This window comes from Alligator sinensis, unplaced genomic scaffold (genome assembly GCF_000455745.1).
Source record: "Alligator sinensis unplaced genomic scaffold, ASM45574v1 scaffold1408_1, whole genome shotgun sequence".
NCBI classification, from domain to species: Eukaryota; Metazoa; Chordata; order Crocodylia; family Alligatoridae; genus Alligator; species Alligator sinensis.
Window position 1 is genome coordinate 839,257 of NW_005842519.1, and position 15,520 is coordinate 854,776.

At 55.0% G+C, this 15,520-nt stretch overlaps 1 protein-coding gene across 2 annotated transcripts in view; it reads right to left on the minus strand.

Annotated features, from left to right (window-relative positions):
- The window catches only part of SIGLEC1 (sialic acid binding Ig like lectin 1), a 43,008-nt gene extending 28,213 nt beyond the window's left edge, over nucleotides 1-14,795 (minus strand). Inside the window, exons 1-4 of one of the 2 annotated variants that reach the window (XM_014523669.2) lie at nucleotides 14,649-14,795; nucleotides 4,544-4,739; nucleotides 859-970; nucleotides 61-420 (exon numbers count right to left, since the gene is read on the minus strand). In XM_014523669.2, the coding sequence (XP_014379155.1) occupies nucleotides 61-420; nucleotides 859-907 (409 nt within the window). In that variant the 5' untranslated portion in view covers nucleotides 908-970; nucleotides 4,544-4,739; nucleotides 14,649-14,795. The remainder of the gene's footprint in view (nucleotides 1-60; nucleotides 421-858; nucleotides 971-4,543; nucleotides 4,740-14,648) is intronic. The other variant, XM_025213305.1, reaches the window with a different exon arrangement.
- Nucleotides 14,796-15,520: the final 725 nt, after the last annotated feature.

Sequence of the window (15,520 nt, forward strand, 5' to 3'; positions counted from 1 at the left end):
ATCCCTTCCAGCCCCATGTCTCTAGGACTATGACACACCCGCCTTTCCTACCATACTCACCCGTCACGGTCAGCACCACGCCCCTGGCATCCACCCAGCGGTCGCCACCCACAATCTCGAACCTGAATTTGTACTTGTCATTGTCGCCGACCCCCACATCCCGCAGCAGCAGGGTGCAGTTGAGTGCAGCTGGGTCCCCAATTAGCTGTGTTCGGTCCCTGAACCCGGCATCCACTTCCTCAGGCGCTGCAGAGTGGTACACCGTGGTGCGCTGGCCGTCGAAGTCCTTGTACCAGATGGCCACGATGCCCTGTTCGGCCGACACGGAGTCGGGGTAACTGAAGGTGCACGGCATCACCACGCAGGAGCCACGCACACCACGGAGACTCTCGGGGCTGGTGACCCCCCACGAGCCAAGGGCTGTGAGAAGCAGAGGGGGGAGAGGGGCGTTAGGCACCGGCAGAAACCAATTTGCTGGTAATAGCAGATGCATTTCTTTGCTGGGATTGATGCCCAGGTCACAGTCCCCAGCCCACGACTCATGGGCAACATCCTGGTGGGAAAGGGGCTGCTTTGTGGTGCTGTGTTTGTACAGCGCCTAGTGCCACGGGGTCCCAGGCCACGAGCTGAGATAGCAGCCCAGAGTACCAGCCGCAAAGGGACCAAGGAGTTGATTTGTGCCCAGTGCTTTGGGCATCCGCCAGGCCTGGTATCTCCCACAGGTGAAAGGGAGAAAGCTCCCTAGCCTGGGCTGCTTCCAAAGTTGGGAGAGAAAATCCAGCTGCCTGGGGTCATGGGGGAGCAGAGCTAATGGGCTGCTACTGGGCATCATCGTTAGGGCTAAATCTGAGGCCATACCTTGCAGGACATGGTGCGCCAGGAGCAGAAGCTGCAAGACGAGAGGCATCGTGGCTGCGTCAGCATAGAAAAGACAGGGTCAGGCCAGAGGAAACGTGTGGGAGGCTGGTCCCTGAAACAAAGACCCGCAGGTATCTTCAGTCATGGGCTGGAGCCAGCTATTGCAGTCAGAAGCCCCTAAGTCAGATGCATTCAATCTTTTGGCGGTGTGAGCCTAGGAGTGACGTGGGGCCAGGCCGTGCCAGGATCAGGGCCCAACACTGTGACGTCTCCAGCCCTGTGCTGCAGGATTGGGGCCCGACACTGCAGGATGGGGCCACATCAGGCCCTCCACATGCCCATCCTGCACGCCAGGGGTCTCACCGGTCTGGAAATTTGGCAGCAGGGGGAGCAACTATTGCTGCCACTGCCTGATTTTCAGATCTGTGGGTCCGCATGGGGCACGGCTCAGTAGCCCAAGAGTTGAGCCTCTCTGCCCAAAGCATCTACACTCCCCAAATGCAGCCCAGGGTGGTCCCGGAGCCTCTCGTCGCTTCCTGGGCCGGAGTCAAAGCCACAGGCAAATTGGGGAAGTGCCCGAGCGGCACCGTGGCGGCCTGATACAGCTGCTGACCTTGGGGGAATCACTGACCCAGCTGGCTCTCGGGGTCACTGCTTCTGCTGCCTGCAGCGCTCGCCCGAGTTTCATTTCTCCTGCCCTGGTTTCACGGTTTCGTTTCCACCGGGTATTGGGATGGGGCTAGGGGTCAACAGGCAGCTCCCAAACCCGTGCCCCAGGCCTGCAAGGCATGCATTTGGGTGCAGGATTTGTGTTGAGCTCAATGCAGTGCTAGGAGCTGCTTTCAGAGCTAGGTGCTCGTTCGCCACCGAGCATCGGGGCAGCTTGGGGTGGAGGTGCGAAGGCAGGGGCTCTCCCTCATTAGACTCCATCCCCCTTGTTAGGCTCCAGGACCCTTGGAAAATACCAGCTCTTGGCTTTCATTTGCTTCTTGACTAGGGAAAAATCCTAGAGCAATTCTTCTCTTGCAAAGACCTCAGCCAGACCCCAGCAGGGCAGGATGGGTGGGTTGGACCCTGCAGATTCCTAGGGGGAAGCTCTGGGATTATCTTGCGAATCATATGGAGGTGTTTGCACACTTCCAATGCTCACATTTCCCAGCACCCTGCAGCACCCTTAAAAGATTTTCATATCCCCCCTGGGTGAGAAGCACTGATCTCAGCCCACCAGAGTCTGATGAGGTGTTCAGGACCATTGCCAGAGTGTGGTTTAGGAGCCTAGAAAGCAGGTACCTGGGTGTTGTATCTAGTCCTGCCCAGGATCACAGGAAAGCCGGGCTGGAAGGGACCTCACAAGGTCATCTATCCCGCCCCTTGCTCAAGGCGGAGTGTGCTGTGCCACCTTGAACCAACCCCCACTGCCTCAGTTTCCCTTTCCACCCGTGGTGTTGTATTTAGATGACAAATTCCTTGGGACACTCAGGTCAGGACAGTGCCCAGCAACTTGCTTGGAGCCAGCCAGTGCAATGGTAGCATTGGCAATGCAAACCTGCAGCTCTGGACCTTCTCTCTGGGGGCTGAAACCCCTGTTGTTGTTGTAACTCAACCCTTCCTGGAGGCCGTGATCTCACTCTATGGGGAAAAGATGTCATTGTGGTCTGATAGCATCCACGAGCTGTCCAGGAGCTAGGTCTGCGATGGAGACAACCAGCATGGACCCAGCAGGACAAGGCAGTGTCCAGCAGCGGGCCGTACCCCTGTCTCCAGCATAGATGATGCACTATAGGAGCATGGGGAAGTCGGGCTGGAGGGGACCTCATGGAGCCACATCTAGTCCAGCCCCTGCTCAAAGCAGGACCAGCCCTGACTCAACCATCTTGACCAAGGATCTTTGCAACCTGCTTTTAGAAACTGCCAGGGGTCTCTAAGAGCCTGTTGCAGTGTTTAGCCCCGCTCAAAGTCGCAAGGTTCCTCCTCATCTCCAGCCTCAGTTTCCCCTGCTGCAGCTTGAGGCCATTGCTCCTCGTCCTGTCCCCTGCAGCTGCAGAGAAAAGCTATTTTAAAGTTATTTTAATGCTCTATCAGCTTCTATCAGTTCTTTGGGTTCCCCCGTTTTGCTCTTATTTGCTTGTTGCTTCTCAGAGAAGTACAATTTATCCACTAGGTTTAGGTGCCACGAAGGCTCAGAGAGGTTTAGTCCAAGACAAAACAACCCATGAGCAGAAAGCAATGGCAGACTCCCAACACACCACCCCAGGGTTCAAAACTGCACGCACCCCAAGCTGCCTGTCGCCCAGGGGAGCAAATCCCCTGGTCCTGACCCCCATCACATCTAGGCATAGAAAACCTCTACCCATATCTCCCTACCATGCCCAAACACTCCCACTACCCTGTTTTTCATGCCGGGGAGCTCCAACCACCCACCCCAAATGTCCTTCCCAATCCCACACCCCCTTTCTCCCCCAAACCTACCAATCCTTCCCCTGCCCTGAAGATAGAGGACACCTGCCCCCAGATGTGGTGATGGCTCTGACCCTGCCAGGGTGGTTGTAGAGCCCAGGAGCAGAAGGGACAACCCCAGCGCTGAGGATATACAGGTATCCTTGAAAATGCACTGCTGGGAGCCAGCACTGACCCTCCCACCTGGTTACCTTTATGGTGCCCATCCACCTCTGCTCAGGTGAAACGAGCAGCTCCTGTCCCTGTGCAAAGCCAACCGGTACCTAAATTCTCTCCAGCCACTGGCTATGTTCAAGGTCATCCCTTCTGCTGGTAGGACAGGTACCCCCCCATCACCCGGGGTGCCGTGCAGAAGGCATCTGCACAGAGGAGCAGGACCCCTGGCAATGCCTGCCTCAACCCGCTGGCTCGCACCCCAGGGCATGTGCCATCCAGCCACCATTGCATCATTTATTCTTTTAATTAGTGCCTTTCCTTCCTCTTGACCCCAAACTGCAGTGCAGGTTCCTCCCCACGAATGCATCCCGATGAGGCGGGGGATAATGCTGGGATGGCAGCTCCTGGATCTGAGCCGGCCCTATGGTTTTGGGTCTGATCTGGAGACAGGAAATCCCGTTCTCAGGACTGGGAGGATGAGACATCTGGGAGGTGAAGTCTCCCACCTCAGTCTACACAGTGTGGATCTGCTCAGGTCCTCTCTGTGTTGAGCAAGGGGATCTCTCCATCTAAGGACCTTCCCTGATCTGGTGAAGGTGCCCGCTCAAAGGATCAGGAGCTTTGCCTCTTCCTGTGCAAGCTGGCCACACGTTTCAAACCCCATGTGTCCAGGGTCATAACCTGGATAGGCTCATCCCAGACCCGCGGTACCGCAGAGACCCAGGTGGGTCCACTGCCTCTGTCCCCCAGGTTTGCTGCACCCCCTGCCCCTAGTGAGCCTTTCTTGAGGAGCAAAGCTTGAAGTCAGGCAGAAAGTAGTACCTTCGAGACGGACTGGTTCCACATCCTTAAACAACCCACGTGAAATTGTGGACTGAGAAATCATCCCTACATGGGGTGGTGCCAACCATGGTCTCAGCAGAGACCCTGGAGTCTTGCCCCAGTCTAGCTGCCAGCCCCAACATGCCTTACCCATCCACCTTGTGCATCCATCGGCAGTGTCCCTCCCCCTGCCCCTTCCTTTCCGTGCAAAACCCGGCCTTTCTGCAAGTGCATCCTCAGCGGTTGTCACCTGTGCAAGCTTCTTCCTCTCTGAACCAGCGAGTCTTCCAGGTGCCCCCTTGCCTTGCCTGCAGACCGCAGCACAGGAACGGTACCTTCCCCTGGAGCCGCCGTCGCCTTCCAACGTCCTCGCCCTGCAAGGCCACAGTGCTGGATCCCGGAGCCAGCGTCTGACCGGGCCGGTCCTGGGGACTGCTATTTATTCCCTGGAGTGGGGAAGAATCCAATAGCAGTCTCACTTCCCCTTCTGGGACTCTAATGTTCCTGGTCTGGGGAAGTGGGTGTTGCTGTCAGCGGTTTCGCTCCTTCTATCTTGGGGTTTTTTTTTTCAGTTTTATCTTTTTAGGCAGCTTTTCAGTGCAGGGCTTGGGTTGGAGATGTTGGAAAGTCCCTACCCCCAGCCAGCCTCTGGGTTGGCAAGTGATCCAACTCCCACCAGCTCCAGGTGCAGGGCTCGGGGCTGCCCCCTCACACCCAGAGCTCAGGCAGGACGGGTCTCCTCGGGACCAATTTCATCGCGCTACTGGCTGAAAAGTCGTCCTTAGCTCCAGGCTGGAGGGGCTTGTGGGGACCCATCAGTTTTGGGGCTGCCCTCCACAACTCTCAAGCTATCATGGACACTCACTTGCCTGTATTGTGTATGGCATCCGAGTGCCACACACCAGGGGTGTATCTGTGGGGTGCACGGATGCAGTCTCTGATCCCGCTCTTTAAAACCAACAGCCTGGCAGAGGCAGCAGCATTTCTATCCAGGCAGCAGCGAGGGCGCGAATTGACTTCATGGCTCACTATCATCTATCTGATTCCTGCTCATCTCTCTACACTCCAGAGGTGTGACCAGCTCCCTCTTTATTGGTCTTGATTTTCTACTCTTCAACCTGGCCTTTCTTCTGCAGTGCTGCTGTCACTCAGTCCTTCCCGGTCCTGTCTCTCTTCTGTTGCACAGCCCTGCAGACTGCTTTTAGTCCTAGCTAAAGACCTTAACTCAGGTGTGGAAGTGACTGACAGTGAAGTCCTAGAGAGACTGTCAAGTTCTCATCCCAGCCAAGGCTTTGTCTAGCCCATTCTTAAAAACCTCCAAAAATGGAGAGTCCACAATTGCTCTGGGTATCCCATTCCAGTACTTCCCTAACGTCTTAGTTAAAAAGTTTTTCTAAGTATCCAACCTCTACTTCCCTTGCTGCAGCTTGAGCCCATTGCTCCTTGTCCTGCCATCTGCCCGCACTGAGACCAGCCCAGCTCCATCCTCTTTGCAGCCCCCCTGCAGGGAGGTGAAGGCTGCCATTCAACCCCCTCGGTCTTCTCTTCTGCAGACTCAATCAGCCCAGTTCCCTCAGCTTCTTCTCACCAGTCCTGTCCCCCAGCCCCACAACCATTTTCATTGCCAATTCTCCAATGTGTCCACATCCTTTCTGCAGTGGGGGTCCCACAGCTGGACACAGGACTCCAGATGTGGCCTCCCCAATGCTGAACAGAGGGGAAGAATCACTGCCCTCGATCTGCTGGCAACACGTCTATCGATGCAGCCCCAGGATGCCGATAGCCTTCTTGGCACCAAGGGCACACTGCTGGCTCCTGTCCAGCTTCTTGTCCCCTGTCCCCCCAGGTCCTTTTCTGCAGAGCTGCTGCCCAGCCAGTCACCCCCGCCTGCACCGGTGCATGGGATCGCTCCCTCCTCAGTGCAGGACTTTGCACTTGTCCTTGTTGAACCTCAGGAGATTTCTCTTGATGCAATCCTCCAATTTCTCTAGGTTGCTCTGAATCCTAGCCCTGCCCTCCAGCATATCCACTGCTCCCCCCAGCTTGGTGTCATCTGCACACTTGTTAAGGGTGCACTGCATCCCATCATCCAGGTCATTGATGAAGATATTGAAGACAACTGGCCCAGGACCCACCTCACGGTCACTCGACCTGATACCGGCTGCCATCTAGACATCGAGCCATTGATTACTGCCCTCTGAGCCCGATGCCCCAGCCAGTTTTCTATCCACCTTGGAGTCCATTCCTCCAGCCCGTTCTTCCTTACCTTGCCTGTGAGAATATTGTGGGAGACCATATCAAAAGCTTTGCTAAAATCAAGGAACAGCACATCCACGTGTCTCCCTGAATTCACAGAGGCAGTCACCTCATCATGTCACTTGGAGACACTCTCTCCGGGAGTCGGACCCAAAGGGTACTAGTTGATGGGAACAAATCAACATGGCTCAAGGTTACCAGTGGAGTCCCCCAGGGCTCTGTGCTCGGGCCGGTACTCTTCAATATCTTCATTAAAGGCCTGGATTCGGGTGTCAGATGCAGACTGGTAAAGTTCACGGACGACACTAAACTACGGGGGAAGGTGGTCACGCTGGAGGACAGGCTGGGGATACAGGCTGACCTGCACATGCTTGCAAAGTGGGCAGACCAAAACCTGATGGTCTTCAATGTAGAGAAAAGCAGGGTAACTCCACCTTGGGAGAAAAAAAACAGCATCCTACTTCTAGGCTTGGCGGTGCTATGCTCTCTAGCACCATGACCAAAAGGGACTTGGGGGTCTTGATTGACCACAAGATGAAAATGAGCCCCCAATGCGATACCGTGGCCAGCAGAGCAAACCAAACTCTGGTGTGCATCTATCGATGCTTCTTGAGCAAAACCAGGGACATCATCCTCCCGCTTTACTCAGCCTTAGTGAGACTGCAACTGGAGCACTGCATCCAGTTTTGGGACCCTCACTTCAGGAGGGATGTGGATAAGCTCGAGAGAGTCCAGAGGAGAGTGACTCGTATGATCAAAGGCCAAGAGAGCAAGCCTTACGAGGAGAGGCTGAGGGGCCTGGGGGAAGCGCCGGGGCTGAGGGACTTGGGAGAAGCGCAGGCTCAGGGGGCACTTGGTGGCTGCCTATAAGTACATAATGGGGGTGCATCAGGATCTGGGAGAGCAGTTGTTCACCAGGGCTCCCCAAGAGATCACAAGGCCACAAACTCCTAGAAGGCCACTTCAGACTCGATATAAGGAAAAACTTCTTTGTAGTCCGAGCGTCCGAGGTCTGGAACAAACTCCCCCCAGACGCGGTGCAAGCACCTACTCCGGACTCATTCGAAAGGCATTTGGAGGTTTATCTTGCTGGGATCATCCGATCGCTGCAGACTTCCTGCCTCTGGCAGGGCGGCTGGACTCAATAATCTCACGAGGTCCCTTCCAGCCCCTAATGTCCATGAAATCTATGAAATCCCCAGCCTGGGCCGCAGCAGCACGCAGCGCCTCTGGGGGAGGCTTAAAACCCCCTGACACATGGAGCAGAAAGTGGATGGGGCGCAGCCGGCACAGACCAGAAACCTGGGACATCCCCATAGCAGAGCATGGGCATCCCTACACCAAATCATCCCCTCCCGGTGCCCATCCAGCCTCTCCATGAACCCCTCCAGCGATGGAGAGTCCCCCATCCCTGGCATCTCTCCCACGACCTCCCTGCTCTGACAGTGCCAAAGCATTTCCTGATCTCCAACCTATAAACCTCCTTTGCTGCATCTTCCAGCCATGGCTCTGCATCCTCCTCTCTGCAGCAGGAGAGACCAGGAGCTTTCCTTCATCTCTCTGGCAGCCTTTCAGGGATTTGCAGACCTCTGCTATGTCCCCTATTAAGCACCTTTCCCCCAAGCTGAACCTGCCCAACTCCTTCAGCCTCTCCTGGGTTAAGGGCCCAGTCAGTCCATCAGAGCTAGATAAGAGGGTCTGCAGAAGTTGCCTACAGCTCCACAGACAAAACTTGCTGTTTTAAGTCTTCTCATTCACATGTGCCTGTGTTTAGGGTTCAGCCCACCTAGCAAGCTCCTCTGCCGGGACAACGCGGCTTCCTGCGGTGCCCACATAAGGTGGGAATTGGAGAAAAGCAGCTAACAATAATAGCACGAATGGTGCATTTATGCTGCAGGGCTTAACCCGAGCCCTACACAGCCCCGCACTCCCATTTCTGGCTAATTGGGACTGGATCTGGAAGGGGCAGCAGGTCAGGAGCTCTGTACGGAGCTGAGCCTCCATCTTGGGTGCACATCTGAGTTCTGCTGATTTCCCCATCCCACGCAAAGGGGAAAGAAACCCCGTTAGCAGGCCACAACCCACGCAGCAGGTAACCTCCGTCAGGCCGGGCAGTCCCCCTGGGGAGTGGCACGCGTGAGTCAAACCCGACTCAGCTGGATCCCGTGACAGTAATGCTGATTGAAGGGAGATTTCTTCAGTGAATAATCCTGCATCTGCAGCCTGGGGCTGGCAGAGCCCAGGTCAGATGTGGACCTTTGCAGCTGTGTTGTAACTCGTGGCTCTGTGCCTCTTTCTCCCTCGGCCCTTGTAGGACCCAGAGCCAGGTCCTTCTCCACCTCGCACCCCCCAAGTGGAGGAAGGCACCCAGGGAAGATCCCTGCTCAACTCCCTGAAAACCCCTGAGTTGGTGGTTTGTCCTCCTCCTTGTTGCTTCTTGCACCCATGTCTCCCGGTTCACGGCAAGGAGAAATTCTTGTGGCTTCTCGGGGACTTTTTGGGGGAAGCAAGGTCACACACAAGCCCGCTTCAGTCGTGACCCAGCTGGGGCTCCTGTCCTGAGTCTAGCGCTGGATTCCAGCTGCTGTCTTTCAAACCTCACTATGATTTGCTTCAAGATCAGGCCAAGCCTGCACTGCAAAGAGCTGCCAGAAAGAGCCCGAGGCTTTCCCTGCTCATCTGGGGAAGGGGTAGAGGCTTCTGCCACCCCTGGCAGCCAGCAGAAGACACACGGAGACATCCTGCATCCTCTGCTGGCTGCCAAGGTTCATTTGCACACGATACCTTCCCAAAATACACTTTGCCCCCCACCCCAAAGCGTGTCAAGCTGCCACATGGAGCTTCTGCCAGCACGGAAAGTTGAGGTAGGACCGGCCATCCTGAACCAATGCTGGATCTGCCGCTGTTGTCCTATCTCCACCTGGAGAGCTCAGGGACCACCAGCAAACCTGCTTGCAATGCTCAGAGCCAGCACCTCGGGCAGCGTTGGGCTTCAGGTGCCCCTTGGCTCCAGTCAGATGCCCGGTGTCTGCATTGCAATGGATCTACACACCAAGGAAGGTTGGTTTTTTTCTAGGTAAGGGCAAAAAGCAGGGACCCAGCAGCCCTGGGCTCTCCCACCCGTACAGGACCAATGCCTGTCATCCAACCCTGGCAGGGATTCTTCCTGTCACGTGGACAGCCTCAAGCGCACAGTTGCACCACTTCCTCTTTCCAAGGCCCTCTGGGCATGGGCTGAAAGGGAAGGCTTCCACCACCAAAGGGGAACCTGCCAGGAAACAAAAACCAGAAACTGAAGAGCTTGGAGCCTGCAGGGCTTGGAGAATGCCTCCCTGGCACCAGGGGACTGGCCTAGAAAGAGAAAGCAGTAGCTAGGAGCCTCCAGGATCTCATCAAAGGGGCAGATCCTGGGGGAAAAGGGCCCATATGCCCAGGGACTCTGGGCTTCCTGGTGGCTGGTCCTAGCAGCAGATATCCTCTAGACACCTCTCACCCCACTGGGGTTGGGAGTGGGCTGCAGCAGCACCTGGAAACACACACGTCTTAGTCTCACCTCTGCCACCGTGTCCCTGTGTGACCTTGGGCATCTCACTTGCCTTCCCCAGGCCCTTCTTCTCCATCTGTGACACAAGGGTGACGGTGCCGCCCTCCCCACCCACGGGCAAAGGTGCTGCCCAGCCCAGCAGGGCACGAGCCATGGTGCTGTTTTTCCTGCAAAGCAGCTTTAAAGCACAAAATTAAAAATACCATCTATCTTCACATAGCACAACTCCCTTGTCCCCTGTGAAACCGAGTTTTGAAAATCGGGCGTCTCGTAATCAAGAAAACTGCTTCTGCCTTCACCAAAAAGAGGTGTATTTGGAGGTGTGTGGTATATGGATAAATACGGGAGTTTTTTAGGGATGGATTTATCCAGGGTTGGGTTTAGGAACTGGGGGAGAGGAGATCCTTAACGGGGTCTGCCTGGTTTCTTGCCCAGCCCTGCAGGAGAGCAGCAGATTTTCCTTCTTGATGACAGCTGGATGGTCCCGTTGTCACCCAGCTCTCCAGGAGACGGGGTCCCAAAAGCATCGGAGAATCCCAGGGACCTTAAGTGTTGTCCGCCTCAATGCAGGATGTCCTGCTCCTACCGCAGCCCATCCAGTGTGGGCACCTGCAGGAACAGAGACCCTCATTGCACGGGAAGAGCTGGGACCTGCTAGACAGAGGTTGGGACCATCTCCAGCATCAGCTGGAAGTGGGATCCTCATGCAGGAGGAAATGAAAAGCCCAGTAGGATGCAGTGCCTGAATGGAGACTCCCGAGGGAAACACCCCTATAAAAATGCAAGGGGGAGAGGTGGAATTTGCAACCCGAGCTGATAAGCAGCCCTAGCTCCAAAGCTGGGAACATCTCAGGAATTTGGGCGGGTGGGGGAGGCCCCCTTTGCTGGAGGAGAATGAGAACGTGCCCGGGCTCCCATCCTGGATCACAGGACTGCGCCTGCCTCCCGGCGAGCAGGGGGATGACCCCCAGCTGGGACCGTCTGCACCGTGGAGGCCTGGCCTCCTGCAGCAGTGTGGAGCGGTACATGTCGAACTGAGGATGGGGGCTGTGAGACTTCAGCCCATGGACCGCGCTCCTTTTCTGGCCTCCCCATCAGGAGAAACAGAGAAGTAGGGCTGGAAGGGACCTGTGGGGTTGCATCCAGTCCAACCCCTGCCTGAGGCAGAATCAGTCCTGAGCCTGCACCCAATGCTGCTGAGGAAGGCAAAAAAAACCCCAATGCTGCTGAGGAAGGCAAAAAAAAACCGCTTGACACATGAAGCAGCAAAGGGGAAACATTTCCCTGCAGGTCCTGTGAGGCAACCAGCAAAGCCTAGAAAACTGGGACATCCCCACAGCAGAGCACAGCCCAAATCATCCCTGCCCAGCGCCCGTCCAGCCTCTCCTGCAGCGTCACATCTAGTCCAAGCCCTGCCTGAAGCAGGACCAGCCCTGCCCGAGCCAGTCCAGACAAACCATGATCTAAACTCTTCATAAAGCAACCGTCAACCCTGACACAGTCCAGACATCACACCTGATCCTGTCCCTGGTTAAGCAGGGGGACCACGGTGCCCAACACCCAGGTTCGATAAAAGGTTGTTAATAGATATTCCAGAGACCCCAGGCCGAGGCCGTGCCCCTCGCTGCAGAGGAAGGCAAACTCCCCCCCACCCCAGTCTGAACCAGTGTGACCAGGGGGGAAATCGCTTCCTGTCCTTGCTTCTACAATTAAACTCTCTTTGCTGCAACTTCAAATACCTTGGCACAGGCTGGGAAGGGTCATACAACCCCATGAGTCCAGCCCAAAGCCTCTGATGCCAGGGGCACACTTTCCTTGGCAGCCCCATAAACCCAAGCCCCCAGCCCTTACCACCCTCCTTGCTCCATGGGTGCTGAGGGAGAGCTGGACCACAGCTTTCGGGGAGCACCGGGCAGCTGATGAGCAGGGCCTGGGGCAGACTGAGCCTTGCATGTCGGGCTTGGCTGGGAGGGAGACCTCCAGCCCCTGCATCTCTCCCCAAGGCTTTTCATCTGTTTGCAGAGCAGAGAAGACAGCTGGCCTGGGGCTCTCCAGTGCCGGGAAGAGGATCAGGCTTCTCCATCCTGGGGGTTGTGCAGAGGAGAGGCCAAGACACCATTACCTCTTCTGGGGCCAGGGACGAGTCCATCCCTGCTAAAAGCAAGTTGCCCAAGAGCCCAAAGTCTCACTCTTCATCAGTCTTATGGAGCAAATGCAGCAGAAATGATGGGACCTGGCTGGCTCCAGGGCTGTGCAAGCATTTGTAGCAGGAGGGAGGATGAGGAGACGATGGGGTTGACTGCCCATCTGCCTAGGCTGGGGTCTGACCTGCAGCTACTGGCAGGATAAACCCACCTGTGTCTGAGTGCAGATGAAAGCCTGGGGGTGGGTCTGACAACCCCCGGTGCAGAAGCCCCCAAGATCCGAAGTATTCATGTCCACATGGAGTTATTCAAGATAGGCTTTGAATCCACAGTCTACCTGAATCCAGATTAAGCAGAGACAGGTCCTGGGAGCACAGACACACCATGCTAGGCTTCCCGGGGGGACTGTCCTCAACCTGCTCCGTGTGTGTTCAAGCCTGGTGTTCAAGATATATATGCAGCAGGTGGGATCTCTAAGTGCAATCCAGCCTCACCCCTTTAAATCCCAGTTGAGATGGATCCACAGTCCTACCCCAGGGCCTCTTCCCAGCCTCGGCTTCTCTTCCTGCTGGGGAAATGCCTTGAGGCTCTCTTAATTGAAAGCCCCAGAAAGTGTAAGCCCGGGGGTGATCCAGCCAGTGCTTGCCCTCTGGCTAGTGCTGAGATAGGACTTCCCTGGAAAGGCCTGGCCCTGATCGATTCACCATAGTCTCCTAGACTGCATGGCCTCTGCCCAGCACAGTGGGACCCTAACCCCTGATTAAACTACCCCAGGGACTATCATAATAGGAACAGCTAATTGGGAGACAAGTCCCTCCCCCCACATCCTGTGCTAAAACAGGGTGCAGCTCTGGCTACTGGCCCCCTATGGAGTGCTTGTATATGTCATGGAGTTTAATCCTCATTCAATTAAATAGGTTTATAAAATGTAAACGTGTTTGTTTTGGAGCGTTGCATTAGTGTTTGCATGCACAAGTTTTTTGAAGGAGTTAAGTTTTGGGGCATTGCAGCAGTGTTTGCATGCACTAGGTTCTCGAACAAATTAAGCCCAGTCCCCAGCCAGCACCGCAGGAGAGCGGGATGGTCCCGCGCTGCCCCCCCAGCCCAGGGACCCCCACCCCATACCCTGCTATGCAGCTGTGGGAGTAGGGAGCCGGCACATGGTACAAGAAAAAATTAAGAAGAGGAAACAATTCAAAAACTGCGGCAATTTGAAGGGGTGAACTACAAAAAAGTCACCATGCCATCTGATGGAAAAGGAGGCTCATCACACATCTTTGAGTGCCTTTGTTTGCACACAATGAATCCATGAATGCAATGCCTTAATTTGTGGTGAACCAAACTAAACTACGTCCAGAGAGTTTCAGTTTAATGCACCAAAAAGACTTTTAAAGCATCCAGAACATCCGCTCGTGCAAACAGTCACGCTGTTCCAGCACAAGAAAGGGCAAAAACCAGGGCATGTACAAGCACCCATGTTGAGCAGTCTCTTCTGTGGCTGCTGTGCAAGAGGTTGGCTCCCCTGGTCTGAAATGCAAACCCCACGCCCAGAGTGTGACAATAAACACTAGAATTTAGAGATGCTCCCTAACTAAGAACTGGGAAGTGGTCCCTCGGTTACGGTGCAGCAAGCTCATTTAGAGATAAAGGGTCTGCCAAAGTTGCCCCATGCTCCACAATTAAACTATGTTGTTTAGTCATTCTTATTCATTTATTGAACCTAGTGATCACTACCCAAAGGGCAGGTGCATTTCAGCAAGGGGTACTTGGGTGGTCTTACCTCCATGATCAAAGCATCATTTAAGCAATTAGGTATAAAGCTGCCTCATCCCACTCTCATGCCTTGTCCCCAATGTGCAAAAGGGAAGCCGAGGCAGAAGATGGCTATAACCCAGAATCTCTGTGCTATCTAAGAATGCCTCCTATCATGGTCCATGGAGGGGATCAGAGCAAATGGGTAGAGCCAGGAGCAGAAACACAGGAGATCTGTGGGCTGAGCCACAGTTTGGAAGCAATCAAGTGTGGGGTGAGATCCAAAGCCAAGAGTGGAAGCCAGGAGTTCCCCATCTCCCTCAGGCGCACCCGACCATGGTCCTTAACAAGATGGGAGCCAAGCAGAGCTGGGACCTGGCACACCTGGAAAGAGGCAGCAGCTCTGGCAAGGGAAGAAGTCCTAGGGCCAAGTGTTTACCTGCCCTGCCTCCGGCCTCAGAGGAGGCAGGAGCTGAACAGCTCCATGGGACCTTTCCGTGTGCCCGCTATGCCAGGGAAAGACCAGTGAGCTTCCCACAGCTAGCCAGAGCTGTGGAGAAGGTGGCATGCAGCAAAGCCCCATCCCCTGGATACTGCCCTTGTGGCGAGGCTTTCAGCTGGATGTGGGAGGTCTGGGTTTGAGTCTCCGTTCTACTTACAGCTCCAGGGATGTGTCACATCTGCTCCATGCTCAGTGGGGCTGTCCTCATCTGTCCTGGGGCAAGGAGTTCCTACCTCTGCCTATTTGCACAGGGCCTTGCACCAGGCCGAGCAAGCAGAGGCTGCGTTTTGCAGACTCATTTGGCAGACAGGAAATTGCCCAACAAGCCCAGGGAATCAGCTGATGCAGCAATTGGGGCAGACAAGCACTTTCCCTTTCCCAGCTCCATCTGCTGCTGCAGCCGGACACCTGGGGGAAGCTGCAGCCAGACCCCAGTGGCTCTGAACAACAGAGGAGCAAACCTGAATAAGGTGTGAACAGCTGAGCCAGTATACACCAGCCAGCACCCTTCCCCGCTGCAAGCCACACCGACTGCCTTAGAGAGTCAAGTTCTCAACCTTTACAGGCTCAAGGCTGGGAAATGTCAGCTCCTGTTTTCACTTGACTTTTGACTGCAAAAAAAGAAATACTGGAGCAATTCTTCTGTTGCAAGGAGCTCTGAAAGACCACAGCAGAGCAGTGTGCATTTCAACACTATGGATTCCTGTTGGAAACCTCCAAGTTGCTCTTGTGAATTGTTTCCACACAGGGGCAGATCCGTGGAAATGCTTCACTCCTCTGGTGTTAGCACCCTCTCGCTCTCTTTATTTTTTTATGGGGGTCTTAATTGTTCCACTAATCAAGCCATTCATTCTTGGCCATCCTGCTGTCTGTTGGCTGCTCATGGTCACCCAGCTCCTATTCCACAGGTTGTGGAAACATTGGAGTTAATGTTTCCACAACTGAGCTAGTGGGGGAATGAAGCACCAGATGCCCTGTCAAGATGTGGGAAAAGGTCTGATTTCAGTTTATGAATCAGAGAGACATATA